The 17,547-nt window shown below is 39.7% G+C and overlaps 2 protein-coding genes across 4 annotated transcripts in view; one reads left to right on the forward strand and one right to left on the reverse strand.

Annotated features, from left to right (window-relative positions):
• Positions 1-511: 511 nt before the first annotated feature.
• On the forward strand, positions 512-11,152 carry LOC112112118 (myo-inositol 2-dehydrogenase-like). Of its 2 annotated transcripts, XM_024207870.3 has the most exons (8): positions 512-1,123; positions 2,053-2,123; positions 3,681-3,789; positions 6,025-6,155; positions 6,492-6,599; positions 7,557-7,675; positions 8,399-8,555; positions 9,716-11,152. In XM_024207870.3, exons 1-8 carry the CDS (start codon positions 564-566, stop codon positions 9,862-9,864), a joined length of 1,404 nt encoding a protein of 467 aa, XP_024063638.2. In that variant the 5' UTR covers positions 512-563; the 3' UTR covers positions 9,865-11,152. The 2 variants fall into 2 exon arrangements, with proteins under 2 accessions (XP_024063638.2, XP_024063639.2); XM_024207871.3 differs by lacking the exons at positions 3,681-3,789; positions 6,025-6,155.
• Positions 11,153-12,033: 881 nt separating this feature from the next.
• The window catches only part of TP73 (tumor protein p73), a 60,916-nt gene continuing 55,402 nt past the window's right edge, over positions 12,034-17,547 (reverse strand). For both annotated transcript variants that reach the window (XM_024207882.2, XM_024207880.2), the window contains 2 exons: positions 16,540-16,633; positions 12,034-14,562 (listed from right to left, as the gene is read on the reverse strand). In XM_024207882.2, coding sequence (XP_024063650.1) covers positions 14,242-14,562; positions 16,540-16,633 — 415 coding nt within the window. In that variant the 3' untranslated portion in view covers positions 12,034-14,241. The remainder of the gene's footprint in view (positions 14,563-16,539; positions 16,634-17,547) is intronic.

A 17,547-nucleotide genomic window follows, 5' to 3' on the forward strand; every position in this document is an offset into this window, starting at 1 on the left:
AAGAATTTTTTCAGAGTTGGTAATGTGCATTTTAAGATGTGTATGTTGCCTGCGTTATTTAAAGTACACTGACTGGGAAACATATTGCAAATTTCTTGAATTTTATGGATTAAGAGGAAAGTAAAACAAAAGCAAGTGTAAGTCATAAGAATGAACTTCATCCATTTAGTTTGATAACTGTTGTTTAAATATAATGATTTAGATTAGTTCATAGAATACTTAGAACCTGCACTTTGTATATTTTGTGAAAGTGTAGCTAATAGCTCACCATGAAGAACCTGCTATTAAATCTTTGTTAGGAAGATGGGAGATACTATTTTCTTTGTGTATAGCTAACTAAATTTAATTGCCAGATAGCATGTCAGTCAAATGATGGAATAAAACTTTAATAAATTTATGATCACACACCTAGAGACATCTGAAGCTCAGTAAAATTTCCTCAGTTTTCTCTTGTTGGAACAAAATCTTTGTATTTTAATAATCCTGAATTACAGTGGCTTCCTTAAGACTTTTGTCCCCTTTTATCTAGATCTGCAGGTTCAGACCTTGGTACCAGCCTTTCCATGCAACTTGACACTCCTTCCCTGCTTTCTCAGCCTTCATTTATTCTCTCAACCAACCCCTGCATCACCAGCACTGGCACCAGCTATACCATGGTACCATCTCCACCTTCCTACCACAAGTCCTTGATCCCTGTTCACCCCAGCGCCATCAGCTCCACAACCAGTGTCATGTCTGCCAGAGAAGACCAAACACCCTCTACCTCTACCAGTCACCCTTCGGCATTCGCTGCCCTCCATATGAGAAATGCGCCTGTTCCCTCAAAACAGAACACCCAAAGACTTGTTATTTCTGAGGCATCCAACAGTGTGGCTTCTGGAGGGTCAGTGGGACGGTACAGCAGTAGTGGGACTTCAGGAAGCAATATTGGTCTTGCCCTCTTCGGCGTGGGGCTTGGTAACAAAGCATTGTTTCAAAGTTTGATGGAAGAAAATGGCTGCTGTTTGCTTTACATTGTGGAGGATCAGCTGCCAGATGTGGAACGTGCCTTCAATACAGAATTCCTGGCCAACACCAGGGTGCTACGGCAGCAGGATGCCGACATAGTGCTCAATGATCAACGGTACAGTCTGCCAATAACTTCCATGCATGTTTCCTTATTAAGTAATTAAGGCTTTAAGGGATAAGTAGCACAATCAATCAGCGTTCTTACTCTGTCTTTGGAAAATTTTACTGAAGTTAGGACACACTTGGGGAATCCTGCTTGTCTGACCTCAGTACCCTCAATATTACATTATAAGATTGGAATGCTGTATTCCTTTCAACAGCAGGTGGCAGCTATAGGTGTAGTTGAATTACTTTACTAGAAATCCTGAGGATAGCACACATTCTAGGATCTCGCCGGGAAGCTTAGTTTAACTTCCGTATATAGGGCTTCTGGATGTAGCCGTACAAACAAACGATCAGTCTCGTCTCTGCAGATAGTTTTGTAAGGGATGATGCCTTTGGCCAAATTCCCTTCCTCATGCTGTCATGTAGCATGTTGTCTGTCAGTTTCCCTGCTGGCTGCCACCCTTCCACCGCAGAGTGCCTGGCTTATTTCAGTGGAGGTGAATGTGTAAAATTCATAAAGCACTCCAGGACCCTTCAAGATGAAGGGTACAGTGGAAATGTGCAATATTATGTTGTGTTTATATCGCTTTACTGAACATCCTGGAATGCTGATCTAGATTAATACAATAAAAACACGTTGGCTAAATAGAGTTCCTGTCAACTTTCAAATGAAGGCAATATTTCAGATTTCACACAAATCTTAAAAGGGAATAGTGACTCTGGAAAAATGTTACTTTACAGTAGAAATTCAAAGGTTAAAAATGGGTTAAATTGTACTCACTGTACATTTGCCTGCAATTTGCTGTGTAAATTTGTTTTTTAAGCCTTTCCCCATATGTTTTGATAATGAAGAATCTTTTTCTCTCCTTAATTTTGACCCCCGTTTGTTTCAGCAGAAGTTTTGTCTCCATCTAAGTATTTTTCTCTTAATTTCTGCAGTGTCTCTGGAGCCATTGTCTGTTCACCACCTGAAGCAGCCTCTGAAATTGTGATAGATGCTTTACGAGCAGGTAAGGGGAACTGAAGTAGATCTGCAGCAAATTCTGCTTTCATATATAACCTGTTGTCCCACTGAATTGGGCCCACTATGTTTATAAAGCTACCGTTTGGGTAGAGACACAGTGAACCCAAAAACTGACAGTGTACTAAAAAATAATTGGCTTTTGAAATCTCCTGGATCTCCTTATTGGGGAATTGATCTGAGACATGCTATTAGGGACCAATCTTGTGCTCCTGAAGTCAGTGGCAAAACTGCTATTGACTTCATGGAAGCAGGATCAGGCCCAGTTTAAGTACTAAATTGGCTATTTTAAAAATAATTGTAACATTAAAAACATCCCAAACTGCTAATTTTCCGGTTTTTGTATATTTCTCCAGCTAAAGATCAGCCATATATTTGTTCTGAATGCTTGTTCAAATGAAAATTGTTCCAAAAATGAAATCCTTTTGTGTCTTTTACATATGATGATTAAAGAACATCTGCCCCAGCAAAACTTTGCACTTATGATCACTTTGTCAGGGAAGTCCGTGTCAGAGCTGGAATTGAGGAGTTTCTGGATCCCATTCTCAATCTCAGCCCTACCCTCAGTCCACTAGAGCAGGGATCCACAAATTCTTTTATAGTATCAATCCATCTTAGTGGGGTGATTATCTTGTGGACATCTCTGTTCCCATTTGCTGTCTCATGGCATAGTTGTGGCAAGTACAGCATGGGCATACATGGTAAAGTAACATTAGGAAAGTATTAATGCATTTAATCAACTGTAAATGGAGAAGAGAGCCAGCACCATGTAACAGGCTGGCTCTCCATGGACTGCCACCAATGCTCAGTTGGTCAGTGGTGGTCCATAGTGGCCTAGTGAAGTGGTGCTCAAAACAAGTTGCCTCTCTTATCTTTCTGCTAAAATGTCTCAACACTTTTATCTGTGGAAATCATTTTCCTCTGGTGGCCTAGAAACTGTACATCTCTAGACACAAATTGAGCTTCCTGGTTAGTGATGATGTATCTATATTAATGCCCTCTGAACAGGACTGACTTCAGTTTTATTTGTAAATTCCTTGTCTTAATTCAATAAGGTCCTCCCATCAGCATTTATATCAGGGATTATTATTCCTCTCCGGTGATTAAAATCACTTGCAGTCTGCCTCTTTGTACCTTGCAGCTTCCCTTGAGGCATACACGGAGTGTCTAATTGCATAATTAGGGAGAATTTAGTCCACTGAAGACACTGACCCTAATGACTTGTAATGTCAACGGAGCTTGTACTGTGGTGTTGTTCTGACTACAGGTAACTGAAATGTCTGTTCAGAGAAACACAGCTAGGAATAAAAGAAAAGCCAAGAAGATCAGAGTTTCATTCTCTCTAAAAACAATCACTTCTTGAGGTTTGTAAATAGTAAATGGTAGCTGCTGTAGGTATAGAAAATCATTCAGCTAAAACAGGTTTTCAGTTTTCTGAAACCTTGCCTCTGGAATGTGTTGACATGTATAGAACACTGCAGAATATATAATGTTCAGTGTGGATTATGTCCTGCCTTCAATTTTGTATTCTATGACATTTACATAGGGAAAGGCGTGTTTTGCGAGAAGCTACCCAGTTTAGATAGGCAGACAGCAGAGGCTTGTTTTGATGAAGCTGACAGATGTGGAAGACCATTGGTCTGTGGATTCTACAAGTAAGACCAGCATTTTTTTGTTTTCAACAAGAAGCATAAATGTAAAATAATGTTTATATCTGATGAAACCTTCCTAAATTTTTCTAGCTACTTAATTCTTGTTTTAGAGAAATTTTGCTTAGAAAGTAGCTAAACAGAGAGCTTGGTTGACTTGCTGCTTCAAAATTCATTGTTCACGCTTCATAGAGATAACAATCGAATCTTTTCATAATTGGCATAGGATTAAAATTAATTTATTCATCTACGCTGGATTGGGTGCTAACAGAATTTGCATTACAGGTACCTAGGGTAAGATTTTCAAAAGCATCTAAGCATGTTCAGGAGTGACTGAAGGAGCCTAAGTCATTTATGTCACTTGTGTTCTTGAAAATTTTATGCCAGATCTTTTTTGGAGGTGAGGAAAATGTACTGGTAACTAGAATTACTGAGCCATACTATGGATCAACTTTGTTGGCCTGTGGTTTCAGAAAAAAAAAACAAAGTGGGAAGATTTTTCGTATGTGTATACAGTCATCTAATTCAGCAGACATGGGTTTTGGTAAAAGTTAGACTACTTGAGATCTGCATTTGGCTGTTCTCAGTTGCAAAATAATGTTCTTTTTAAAGAATGTATGTAACAAAAAACTCTTTCTGAGCTAGTACTGATGTAATTAAGCCACTGTAATTTGGTGAAATTCATCTCTATGCATATAGCCAGTATAGTACATATGTATTATTTAAATGTAACGTAAGCCCTATTTTGAATACCTTAGGCTGACCTTCTGTATACAGGTGAATTTAGCTCGTTATTCCTTATAACACCTTTTGGAAGAAGTAGTTTTTGTACATTCTAAGGTTGCATAATGGACATCAAAATGAAAGTCCTGCTTGTTTTCAGAATGGTTGGTCCATTTAATAGGAGTACATGTAGTAAAATATTTAAAAGTGTTCTTTCTCCTTGTGGTTGTATATATAGATCTTAGGGCTTGTCTACACTACAGGTTATGTCAGCATAATTTATGTCTCTCAGGAGTGTCAGTAAGCCACCCCCCTTGGTGACATAAGTTACACTGACCTAAGTGCTGGTATGGACAGCACTGTGTTGGCGGGAGAGCTTCTCCCGCTGACATAGCTACTGCCTCTCGCAGAGGTGATTTTATTATGCCGACGCTAGAGCTGCCTTTCATTGGCACAGAGCGTCTTCACCAGACACACGGTGTTAAAGCGCTGCTGTAGCGCTTCTAGTGTAGACTAGCCCTAAATCATAAATCACTGTAAATATGGGGAAAGACGGTTAATTCAATGTACTTCCGCTTTGTTACAGTTCTGTAAACTCAGTAACTCCACTGAAGTCAAGGAAAGTGGCTCTGAGTTTACACCCAGAATTTGACCCAATATGTTTAGTAACTGGATTATTACCCTCCCTGCCTTCCCCCCAGCCTTGACCACTTATGTTTTTTTTGTTGTTGTTGTTGTTGTTGAAAACTGTTCATTTCATTTTAAGCAAAAATTATCTGTATGCAAATTTATATATATATATGGAAATATATTCAAACACGATATATACTGTGATATTGCATTTTGGTTTGAGTGCTACAGAGAAAGTTGAGCCCAAGCCACAAGGTTGGATTTGAACTTCTCTAAAGTGGAGGGTTTTTTTTTTTGTTAAGACCTAATTGAATATAAAACCGTAAAGGTGTCTTTTTTAGCTATACAGGCAAGTTGCATCTTAGGCACATTTAACATGCGCGAATTCAGCTTTGCGCGGTCGGCAAAAACGGGGGGAAAAAAGAAAAACAACAATATAAAAACTGCATCTGTAGTGCGGGCGATTCTGCCCGCCATTGAACTCAATGAGTGTTTCACTATACGCCGTTTTCACTTTACGCACTAATTGCGGAATGGAACCCCCGCATAAGATGAGACTTGCCTGTATATAACTTCCTGGACATTACTCATCACTTTATTCATAGTGGCTTAATATCTTAGTTTATATTGTTAGTAAAGAGCTTTAAGGGCAAATACTCATTCTGCTTATTGCCTATGAGAATTTATTTTGAGTTTTTGAAAGTCTCATAATTTGCTGAGCAATTGATCTCATCAGAAAAATTGGACTTTGACCCTTGTCTAAGTTGGAAGTTGTCTGAAGTCCAGACTCTTTTCTGCTACCCTCAAACATCTGACTGCATGTCAGTGGTGTAGATGACCTGTTCTGTACTCAACACTCACTGTTCCACATTGGCTGTCTCTCTGTAGGCGTTTTGATCCAGCCCTGCAGTTCTTGTATAAAAAAGTCCATGACAGCCAGGCACTGGGGAGGATTCATCGGATTTCGACAGTTAGCAGCATATATCCAGCAGCATCTCTTAGCTTCCTAAAAAAGTCAGGTACTGAGTAGCTTTCTTATAGAAGAGGAGGTTGGTTCTGTGAAAGGATAGCAATTTATCTTGCCGTGTATGTGTGTGTGTGTGTGTGTGCGCGTCCGTCCGTCCGTCCGTCCGTCCCCCTAAAATGCATTATTCTGTTCCTTACGGCAGGGAATATTTCCTTTGACCCTAATGTTGATTTCTGATGAGTGAGTATATCTGTATGTTCTTGGAAATAATATTTCTGGTGCTCTTACATTGGTTTCCATGCAGTATAGATATCTAGGTTTGCTCATAGGTTTTACAGGAATTAAATGCTAAATCTTGTAGTGCCCATTTTTTCCTTCTTACTTCCAGGTGGGATTTTCTATAATGCTGCTGTACATGATATTGATATTATCAGTTTGTTGCTGGGAGAAAGTGCACCAGATACAATATTTTCACTGGGACATGCATTCTGTGCAGGTAAAACTACATGGATTGGTGACATTGTATTGGATGTGTTGTTAGTTTCCTAGTCATTGCATATTTCAGTGCTAGAAATTTGCAAATATGTGAAGGGGCAACTAATGTAGCTGTTCTCTGATAGATCTGTTTGAAAATTGAAATACAGAACAATTTCTAGAATGTTGAGATAGATTTGCAAACACTTAAAAAACTTCACTGAATTCTGTGAATTTCTCAGTGCTTCAAAACTATTATTGTAGGAATATCAGTAATGCCAATTACTGTGAACATTGGGTGATCTGTAAAGGGTTTATAATATTACCATTTCCAGGGGGTTTCAAACAAAGCTTTGTGCTTAAAAATACCATTTTTTCAGTTCTTTGGTTAAACCTGACCTAGATAAAGTTGATTATTTCCCTTTTAATACTTCAGACCCCTTTATGGACCTGGTTTACATCAGCCTGTTAAACTATTAATCAGAGCCTAACTATTTTAAATGTAATATTGGTTGCTGCCAGCAATGGGCTGCCATTGCTACAAGCTGCAATATAGATCATCTTAATGTATGGTAGGGCATTGAATTGCCAGGAATAAAACCAATAAGTTACCATATAACGGAATCTGAAGGCTGCCTGATGTTGCTGTATTGTAACGACAAAGGCAAGTATGTTTCAAAGGCAAAAGGTTCTCTTTAAGGTAGGCCATGCTGCTTGTCCTGGAGAGTTCAACCCCCAGTAAGTACAGTAGAAGCATCTCCAGAGTTTAGCGGTGCTGAAGAGTGGTGGGGTGGACTGTACTCTGATTAGAGTAGGCGGCCATAAACATGTTCAGTATTTACCATGCTTCTTATTTTACTGTTTAAAGATGTTCTTTTCACCATAACGCCTCTTACGAAATAAGAGCAGTTTTGTGTACAAGAGACTTGCTGGTTTGCTTAATTTCCTAGTCTGAGTTAGTGCCTCTCTTGTCGCTCAGATATGGCCTACTTGAAGGATGCAGACACTGTAGCAGTCAGCATGAAATTTCCTAGTGGAGCAATTGTTACTTTGGACGTCAGTCAGCACTGTACTAAAAGCTGTGATCAGAGACTAGAGGTGGGTTTTTTCAGATGAGTCTGTCGTGATACTATGGGTGTACGCACACTACACACAACACTACTACTGCAGTAGAAGTAACAATTAACTGTCATGCTCTCAGTTTAAAATAAACCTGTTTTGTTAGTCAAATTCTGCCAGTGGATGTGCACATGGTCATTTTTTGGAGTTACTGTGAGCTTCATATGGTCACGCAAGAGCAGAATTTGGCCCTGATACTTTCTCAGCTGTTTCGGGTCCCTTGAGGCTTAAACTTTGTAGACAACCTATCCCTTTTTTTTCCGTAATGTTTTTATTGTGGACACAGCAAGCCAAGAGGTAAATCAGAGTGTCTCAGATATAAAAGGTACCAAGGGGGGGGGGGGAAAGGTACACATCTCTCATTATTGGAGCAAATCTTTTCTGCCTAAGTTCATGTTGGTTTATATTAGAGTTCTCTAAGCTGGATTTGGCAGGGGGAAATGTTTAAGCCTTAAAATAAAAGCAGCTTGTTTCATAACAAAGGGAGAGTGGATATATTGTGCAACTGTAACCCAGGCTAGTACAATGTGTGCTTGTGTCCTCTGTAGTGACTGAGCAAGTAATTCTACCTGCTGGAGGAGTTACTCCTCGGGTGGTACAAGCCAATGGTTTATAGATGGTTTTAAGGCCAAAAGCATGTTAATATAGGGATCTTTAACACGTTTATGTGTATTTTTGGTTTTTTTCCCCCCTTTCTCCTAGGTTCATGGTTCTCAAGGAACATTACGGGTAGATAATCAGAATCCCTTGGGAATTACAGAACATGGAACGTCTGTGTCCATATATTCACAAACCCAGGCTGATCGGTACAAAGAAGCATACAGAGAACTCTTTAGACACTTTCTCAGAACCCTCAAAGGTTAGAAAAAATTGCAAACATATGCAATGTCCATTTATTTGTAAGAGTAATCTTAATTTCACTTTTGGATTTGCTTTTAAAAAACAAAGTCTTGAAAATTGTTCCAAAAGCAATGTCAATTAGCGTTCATTTATTCTTGGAATCTCGGTCTCCACAAGGAGAGAAAATGAAGAAACTGGTGTTCATGTGACCTCTAAATACCAGCCAATCTGAACAGTTTGAAAAGTAAAACCCTTAAATCACTCTGAAATCTAGAGGGTTGTTTTTAATATTAGAATTGACATTTCTGGTGGCAGCCAAATAAAATGCTAATCGATGACACTGGCAGTATGGGAACCCAATGAATGGGTCTAGTTCTGCCTTTGGATGTCCCACTGTGTCACATGTATATCTGAATACAGAAGTTTGCCCTAAAGGTGTTAGACGTAGAAAAAGAGAGTAGATTTTCAATGTTTAACGCTTAGTGTTTAACTTGTTTAAGGTTTGCTGGTGGTTTAAAGCAGCATCCATAAGCTGGAAATTTGCTGACAGTACAGTTTTTGTAGATTCGGAGGCCAGAAGGGATCATTGTGATCATCTAGTCTGACCTCCTGTATAACATGGGCCAGAGAATTTCCCAAAATAATTCCTAGAGCAGAGCTATTTAAAAAAAAAAAAAATTATAATAATAATAATCCAATCTTGATTTTAAAATTGTCAGCGATGGAGAATCCACCACAACCCTGCGTAAGCAGTTCCAATGGCTAATTACGCTCACTGTTAAACATTTATGCTTTATTTTCAGTCTGTCTCTGCTAGATTGAAAAGTCCATTATTAACGATTAGTTCCCCATGATAGGTCCTCCTACACTGTCATCAAGTCACCCCTTAACTGTCTCTTTGTTATGCTAAACAGATGGAGCTCTTTGAGTCTGTGACTACAAGGCATTGTTCTAACTCTTTACGCATTCTCGTAAAGGGAAGAGGTAGTCCCTGCCCTGGAGAATTTATAGTCTAAACAGACAAAGGGTGGAAAGGGAAACATAGGTGAAGTGACTTGCTCATGATCACACGTACGTCAGTGGCAGAGCTAGGAATAGACCCCAGGACTCCTGATTCAGAGTCCAAAGCCTTATCCACTATACTTCATTGCCGGTAGTAACATATTTTTACTTTTACAGGCAAAGAACCCCCTGTTATCACCAAAGAGCAGTTTCTCTGGACGATTCAGGTAGCTGCAGCTGCCGAGCAGTCTTGGAGGAACGGGTCTGCTGTTGACTTACGCAACGAAGCAATAGATGTGTCTCTAATCAAGACTGAAATCATGTGACACACACTGCTGTTTGAAGTGAAGGCTGTTCCCTGAGCTCTGCTAAAGGGAGTGAAGTCTCTTCATCTAGTGAGGTTTCCACTGTTGTCTTAATACAAAACTAAACAACCTTGTTTATTTTTTTTATTTTATTTTACATTTTCACTGGAAACACCTATAACTCGGATACCTTTTAGAACTACATAAGTGTTCAGTACTAGTGTTACCGATGATTCTTAAGACATCATTCAGGACTCTGAGAAGAAATTATGGGAGGCTTTGTCTACAGTGGCATTTCCTTTTTGAAGGAGTTAGTTTCAGGTTCTGGAATACTGTTTTCCTGATAGTGGATTTCCCAGACACTAATCATGATAAGATAATGACGTACTGACAACCAGCTGTTGTAGTGAAGACTGTGCAATGAACATCTTTAATGGCAGCTTGAAAATGAGGTGCAATCATGGTGTTCAAAATGAGAGCATCCATTTGGTCCATACTGTACATCTCATTAGTATATTCAGGAATGTGATTTGTCTACTAAATACCCCTCTTCTGAGTCCCCCATCTATAGAACTGTCCATATTGTTCTTAATTCATTGCTGTGGATTTGAAATAACGTAGCTGAGAAGTTGTGAGCATCTAACTTTTTGAAAATGAGCAGGCAGGGAGACTTCTTACCAACCTGGCTCTAGAGTGTAATGAAAGAAACTTGGAAGGCATGCTATAAGTTGGACTGTTTCACAGAGCAAACCATGCACTCGTTCATTTCTATATGAACACTGCATCACTGTTAAAAAAAAAAATAAAGGTTTCTTTTAGAACAAAATCATGAATCTCTATACAGTAGCACTGTACAACATCTGTTACGAAGAAACGTCACCTGGATGCAACAAAGAGTGCGATCTATCGGCAGTTTTGTTTTCTTTGCTTGAATCCAAATTCATGTTTCAGTGTTTCTTCAATAGGGAAATTAAATAATACCTGTTTTCCCTGAGTGGGGAAAGGGAATATGATATACATGCTTTTTACAGTCTGCCAGATTTGGGTTACACATCACAGAAAAAGATAGTGCCTTCCATAACAGGCAAGTCTGTTTAAACCAGGTTATTTGTAACTTTTTATTCTTATGTTGAGCATATTGAAATTTATATATTTGACTTTTTTATTCTTGTTTGTATTTCTCATACCCTGGTTTTCAAGATTTAAAAAAAGTTTTTTTTTAATTGTATTAAAATAACATTCTGTATATGTCACATTTTCTCTTCCTAAAAAAATTTAACTGTCAATTTCCAATTCTTATATATACATACATACACAGTATATATTACTAAAATTAGAAATAGTTGTGATATTTATAACTAAACACAGTTCTCTTGTGGAAATGGTTTTTTAACAGTGTCATTTTTTTTGAAACCCAAAGAAAGCTGTGTATTAATGATAAACGTTACTGTCAGATTTGTGGTATATTTTCTGGCCATTTATTGAAAGATAGTTTATATATAACCCTCTCCCCCAAATTCCATTAAACCAAGATAGCCACTTATTAAATGAAAGCGAATGTTTTTCTTTTGTTGGGTTTTTTTCTTTTTGACGTGAATGTTTGATTCAGCCATAGTTCTTCTAAAACTTATACTTTCCTAAGTGTAACTTCCTTAAGTATGATCTCAGATTGTCTCTGCTTATATGTTGCAGAAAGTAGCACCAGTGTGCTAAAAGCTTTTAGAAATGAGGTAGACTTTTTGTACGCACTGACCAAGATTCATCCACAGCTGCTCCCCAGTGACAGATGAAGGCCATGTCTTTTTTTGAATGATGGGATCCTGCAAGCAATTTGCTCAATGCACTCAAAGCCTATCTTAATTTTACTTTGGCTTAGGTAAGTACTTTTGTCCTTTGCTCGTTTTTATCTTCACACTACTCACTGAGCTTCACATTTCCTGCTCAAACTTCAGGCCAATTCTGAAAGGCAGAAGGTAATTCTCCAAGTTGTAGATCAGGACATTAGTACTATCAGATCACCTCCAGGGCCATCTAGTCAGGAGTTGCTTTTCTATCAGAGCCACTGTCTTTCAGACGTCTGTTTTATTGTGTTACAAAAAAAACAAAACAAAACAAACCACAGCTATAAAAATAACACATTTTCCAAAAGATAACATTACAAAAAATACAATTAATAGAGTTGGAATATATCCAGTAATACTGCTGGAAAAAGCATTAGTTAACATTGAAAACATGAATGATTATTTAAAAAATCTTAAAGCATTAAAGTGCTTTAATTCACTACTACTTAGAAAGCGCATGTTCACAGCTCAGCAACACCCTGAAGTGCTAATCCCTAAAGAGTACAGTGTGCACAAGTGTACAGCTTTCAAATATGGTGGGCTGGCTGCTTCCGCCCACTTAGGTTGGTGGACTGGGGTAAAAGCCAGTGGAAACTGAGCTGGTAATCACAAGGAGCAGAGCAGTGGTTTCCTGCCTTCCCAAGCTCCTGAGCTGCCAGTGGAGAAGGGGGAATCTGCGTAGAAATGGGGAAGGGACAAGTACACTTGTGCTACTGTGCTGGCACTTGCAGAGGTACAGCTCAGTTTCTCTGTGGCACTCCCTCTGCTAAGACTGAGGACAGTGACCATCCTGCTTGAGAGGAGAAGGTAGATCTTATGAGGTGAACACTGTACTTGCTCATAGGTGAAATCCTACCTCTGGCCCCTGTATGCCCGGTAAAAGGCCCTGAGCAGCATAAAGGAACTCTGAAAACCTCAGGCCAGGGGAGGAATCCCCCAGTGCAAGCACAGTGGAATATAACCATAAGGCTCTCTTTCAAGGAACTCCTTGCAAGCCCCAGTGTAGGGAGTATGCCAAAGGCAGGACTGCAGTGTTGTGGAGATTCCAGACAGTGTGAAAGCCCCAAGCTGCCATAATTTAGGTCTCCAGGGCTGTCTAAACTATGGGGTGTATAGTAGCCCAGGACTGGGAGGGGACAAAGTTGGCTTAAAGCCACCACAGCCCCTCCTCTGCCTGAGCTGTGAATTCTGTGCTGTGCCTCTTCGAGGGGTCTCACAGAATCTCACCGAGAGAGTTTCCAGCTGACTTGCACAAGAGACAGAGATGAATACATCTGCATGCTTGACTGTTTCCAGCTGAGTTTTTAAGTTCAACCAGCAAACAAACAAAAGGCTTGAGGAAAATTAACAAAACACCTATCCACAGGGACTGTAGGGAAGGAAGAAACCATTTCCACTCACCGATGTGGAAAATCTAACTATTTTACCAGATGGGGATGATTATCAACAGTGTGGGAAATCCAATTTTTTTTTTTTTTTTTTACACATACAGGTTAATGGTTAAGGCAAAATTAATGGTGTGCTACAAAAAATCTGATTTCTAGCAATATCAGGAACTTTGAGCAAGATTTGGGTGAATAACTGTAATTAATTATACAGAATCCTCTAATTCCTAAGAGTGGGGTCCATGGATTTGTCTCTCCAGAATTGTATTAAAAATCCACATGGGAAAAAATGAATTTTTTACAAGTAAGGTGTGAAATATATCAGGTTTTTGTATGTTTACATGCTAGAGCATGAAGTTAATTTAATTATGACACAGTAGTGTCTTAGGGGAAATTATCAATATTTTTATAGCATACAGGTACATGAAAATAAATCTCTCTATCCTTACAGCATGGTGAATATACTGTACATACAGCATGTGTCTATATACACAAATATTTAGATACATGCACACAGTCTGGAATCAGCAAATAAGTTGCTTTTCTGCTCTACAAAAAAACAAAAGAAACAAATACTTTTTGGCAGTCCATCAGGAAATCAAGTCCTTTTGTTCTTGGGTATCAGTCAATGGCAGATATCCCTAAAGAGAGTGGAACAGTTGAGGGTTAAACCACTTTTTCACAAGACACAGGTCTTTATTATTCAGCCATCCCTTAGCAGACAGAGCAAGGATAGGGTGGAATGTGGGGCAGGCTAGAGTTAATCAAAGACAAATGTGTGTGTTTTGCTTTTACATTGCAATAGAGTTTGATGCAAAAATGGTCCAGCAAATTGTAAAGTTGCACTGTACATTGGCAAGTGAATATTCCCCTGCCACACAAGGCTAAAAAAACTCTACAGCCCATTGAGAGATTTGTGTCAGCTGCCCTTTTTCCTCCCCCTGACCACTCTCATAAAACCACTGGAATTTTCCTCCGGGGGAATGTCCCAGACCCATGTCCTCACACAGCTCTGAGTTCCCATCTCTTGAGTAAAGCCATGTTAAAAAATATTTCTCCAGACACTCAAAGCTGGAAATGTTTTGCCATTTTTCATGCTGGGATTCTAGATTTTTTCCCTATTCCTTTAAATCTCTGTGTCTGGTCTCTTGCTGCCACACTGCTGGAGACCTTCAGTTGATCTCTCCCTCCGTGAACTCTTCTTTTATGGACTGTTTGCGGGATTTGCAGTCCGGGAGGTCAAAGCCAAAGTCCGCCCACTCATCAGCCCCGCTGCGGTTAGGGATAGTGATGGTGTGACGCACACGGAAATGCACCGCCTCCATGACGCGCTGCCGTTGCAGCTCCCCAGAACTGCCAATGGAAATGGTGGAGGCATTGCTGCTGGAGCGGATAAGCTGCTGGGCTCCATAGTCATGGCTCTGTTTGAGTTCCTGAAGGCCTCTCCAGATAATCATCCTGTACTGCTCTGGGATCTTCAGTGCTCCGAGATCCTAGAACAACAACATCACTAAGGTTGGTCTCTTCAATAATAGCCATTTGCTAAATAGCACAGTCAAGATAGGGGCAAACCCACGGACCATTAAATGTGTCGATCAGTGTGTGGGTATAGCCACATAGTCAGACCATGAGACGATCCCGGCTTTGGGTCGTACACCATATCATTTTGTAAGGAAAAGAGAATTCCTTTGCTTTAAATGAATCTAATTAACAAAATGGACAGTGTGAGGTTGACCCCCTTCATTGTGCAGGTTGCAGAGCACCATGTGAGGTGTCGGGTCATTTGATTTACTGAAATAAAGAGGAAACCATCATCCCAGTTTGCCTGCAATCATTTCTCTCTCCCCTCATAACCTGGATTAAGCCTTGAACTAAAACGCCAGGTCACAAATGCTGACGGGATGGGCAAAGGTTGCCTTGGGGAGCATGATTGGCTCTGGATGGCTGCTGTTTCTCTGCTCTACCAATATGAAGTGTCACAGGATTCTTGTGCATTAACCTATGCCATCATGTGCACTAACTGAAGTTCTTCATCACAGACATTAAGTGCTATGGTCCTAATGTTAACCAGAAGCATGAAAACTTCAGGATTGTATCATACGTGCCAGAGGCTGCATCAGAAAAAATACAAGTGGTTTGTATTTCAGACGTATTGAATTGCTGCTAGAGGTCCACATTAACTCCAAACACACAGACTCACTCGTGAGCATTAATTCCATAGGAAGTAAGTATGTAATTAGGGGTTAAAAATGTCAACTCAGACACACAACCCAGCAATCGGTTTTGACCATGCCATACATGTGCTTTTTGGCAGATTAAAAAAAATCACTTACAGGGTTAGTTATTAAAATGTTTCAAAACTAATCTAAGACTATGCAACTGGCCCCAGCTACCAATGAAAAATCATTGTGTCTTCAATAATTATACCATCTGTGTTCTTGATTGGTTCCTAGCTGCCAGACTAGGAGGGCATACAGCAAATATCTTAAGAATGAGATGGGATCAGGATAAGAGCTTTGTCCTGGTCAAAATACTGAGTCTGGGATTTATTTGGGTCTGTCATAGATGAAGTGTTAATGAATTATGTGTATGCTGGTTACATTACTGGGCTCAGGGAGCCCCTTGCCTCATTGATGTCGAGACTGGCTGGATGACCTTACAATTTTCATCAGCACCAAAGGCAGGTGAATTTCATGCAAAGTTGGCTCCTCCTCTCCCAAGAGATTGTCCTTCAACCAAGAAATAGCTACAATAGAACTCCCCACACCCAGAGGCAAGGGGTTTAGACACAAATTAGAGCATTTCCCATGTAATGTATCAATTAAAAAAAAAATTACAGCTCTTGACCAGCCAGCCCACAATATCAGGTTCTGGGGTTGAAACAAAAAATCACTAAATACAAAAAGCCTGATTCTGACCTTGTTTGTTCTGGTTTTTTGCTAATATGACTCCATTTGGCCAGTGCAGTTACTCCTGATTTGCAAGGGAAGAAGTTGGGGCCTGCGGATCTGAGCTAAAGCTCATCGAAGTCAAATGGGAATCACCCAATGGGCTTAGGGTCAGTCCCTGAGGGCTGAGACATATTTAGTGAAAATCAATTCCAAGTCTGATTTCTGTATCTTTGGCTTTATTTTAGATGTGCACATGAGGAGAATGATTGAACCTGAATTCTTTTTCATTTTTGTTTTTGTCTGCATTTCTTTCTTAATTCAGATCTCCGCTAGGCCTTGCATCCTACAGCCTGGAAAAATCAACAGTAGAGAATATTACAGTTTCTTTTAAGGATTGCACTATTGTTCTAAACCTATAGGACTAGAAAGAATGCATAATTGGGAAACATAAAACATGGGGACTATAAAGCCTGTATGATAGGTAGGTGCACATTTATTTCCTTTATTTGGTTGTCCTTGTTTTAAGATCAACAGCGGGTAGAAACAAGTGATAAGAAGAGATCTTCCCAAAGCATTTACCTCTATGGTTAGATTCTGCAGGTGGTAAATATTCTGTAACCCTTGTGAGGTGAAATAGTCGATGCAGTTTGGACACCCCAAGCCTGTTAAAAAACTGCAGAAAGAATTTGAAAGTAAAGTGGCATTAACTTGTCAGGTATATATGCTGTGTTCTCAAGTGTCACCACTGTGGCAAAGCACTTTTGAATTCACGTGAGGGTATGGGGACATTTGAGTGGACTCATTTCTTTCGTCTGAAGGCTTGGCAACTCTTCTCATGCTACTATGGTATTATGGGATGCAAGAAATTGGAAGCATAGCAAGAACCCATTTCAGGGATCCTCAAAACTCCTGGTCAGAGTTTTCTTGGGGCTGAAAAGCGTGAACTAATTTGGCATTAATGTTGGAGAGGTAAAGCTCATGGGACCAAATTCATCCTAACAATTCCACTGGCTTCAGCAGTCTTCAATGGTCTCAGTTAAATGACTTATATGGAATTACTCCAGGGATTAATTTTTCCCTTTGAGCAACTTGACTGAGGAAGGGTTGTGGAATTTGGCCCTAAGTCATTTGGTCAGCAACAATTAATCTTTGCAATATAACATTTGGTGCTGGAATATTTTATGTAGAGCGCTTGGCTGCAGCTACAAAATGCTAGCACTGATTGTGCCACTCCGTGATTCTGGTAGACCATCTGGGAAAACATCTGATGTATCAGTTCTTTGAGAAGGACATCAAATCACGGACTACAGACCTGATAACGTATGGCTATAAATCCTCTACTGCAATTTCCAGTCACCATTGGTCCGAAAGGGGGAAGAAGGAAGAGCTGCAAAGTTATATGCCAGTGTTTGACATGCAGGGCAAGGTGCCTTTTCGTATCAGTCTGCTAAAGGGATCAAGTTTTGAATGAACTTAGTGAAAGTGAATAAGCCAAAGATCTTTGCAGGTGATTTGTGTTTCTAACCAGCAATTGGCTGGCGAGGACAATTTCTGAAGTGAAGAGTGGTGAGAACACACTGGTTTCAT

The sequence above is a fragment of the Terrapene carolina genome, unplaced genomic scaffold (assembly GCF_002925995.2).
Source record: "Terrapene carolina triunguis isolate 2854851 unplaced genomic scaffold, T_m_triunguis-2.0 Scaffold714, whole genome shotgun sequence".
Taxonomy (NCBI): domain Eukaryota; kingdom Metazoa; phylum Chordata; order Testudines; family Emydidae; genus Terrapene; species Terrapene triunguis.

Coding starts and splice junctions, on each gene's coding strand:
- LOC112112118 (XM_024207870.3), top strand. CDS start 564: ATGCAACTTGACACTCCTTCCCTGCTTTCTCAGCCTTCATTTATTCTC. Junction 1,124..2,052: donor ATAGTGCTCAATGATCAACG/GTACAGTCTGCC, acceptor TAATTTCTGCAG/TGTCTCTGGAGCCATTGTCT. Junction 6,600..7,556: donor GGGACATGCATTCTGTGCAG/GTAAAACTACAT, acceptor CTTGTCGCTCAG/ATATGGCCTACTTGAAGGAT.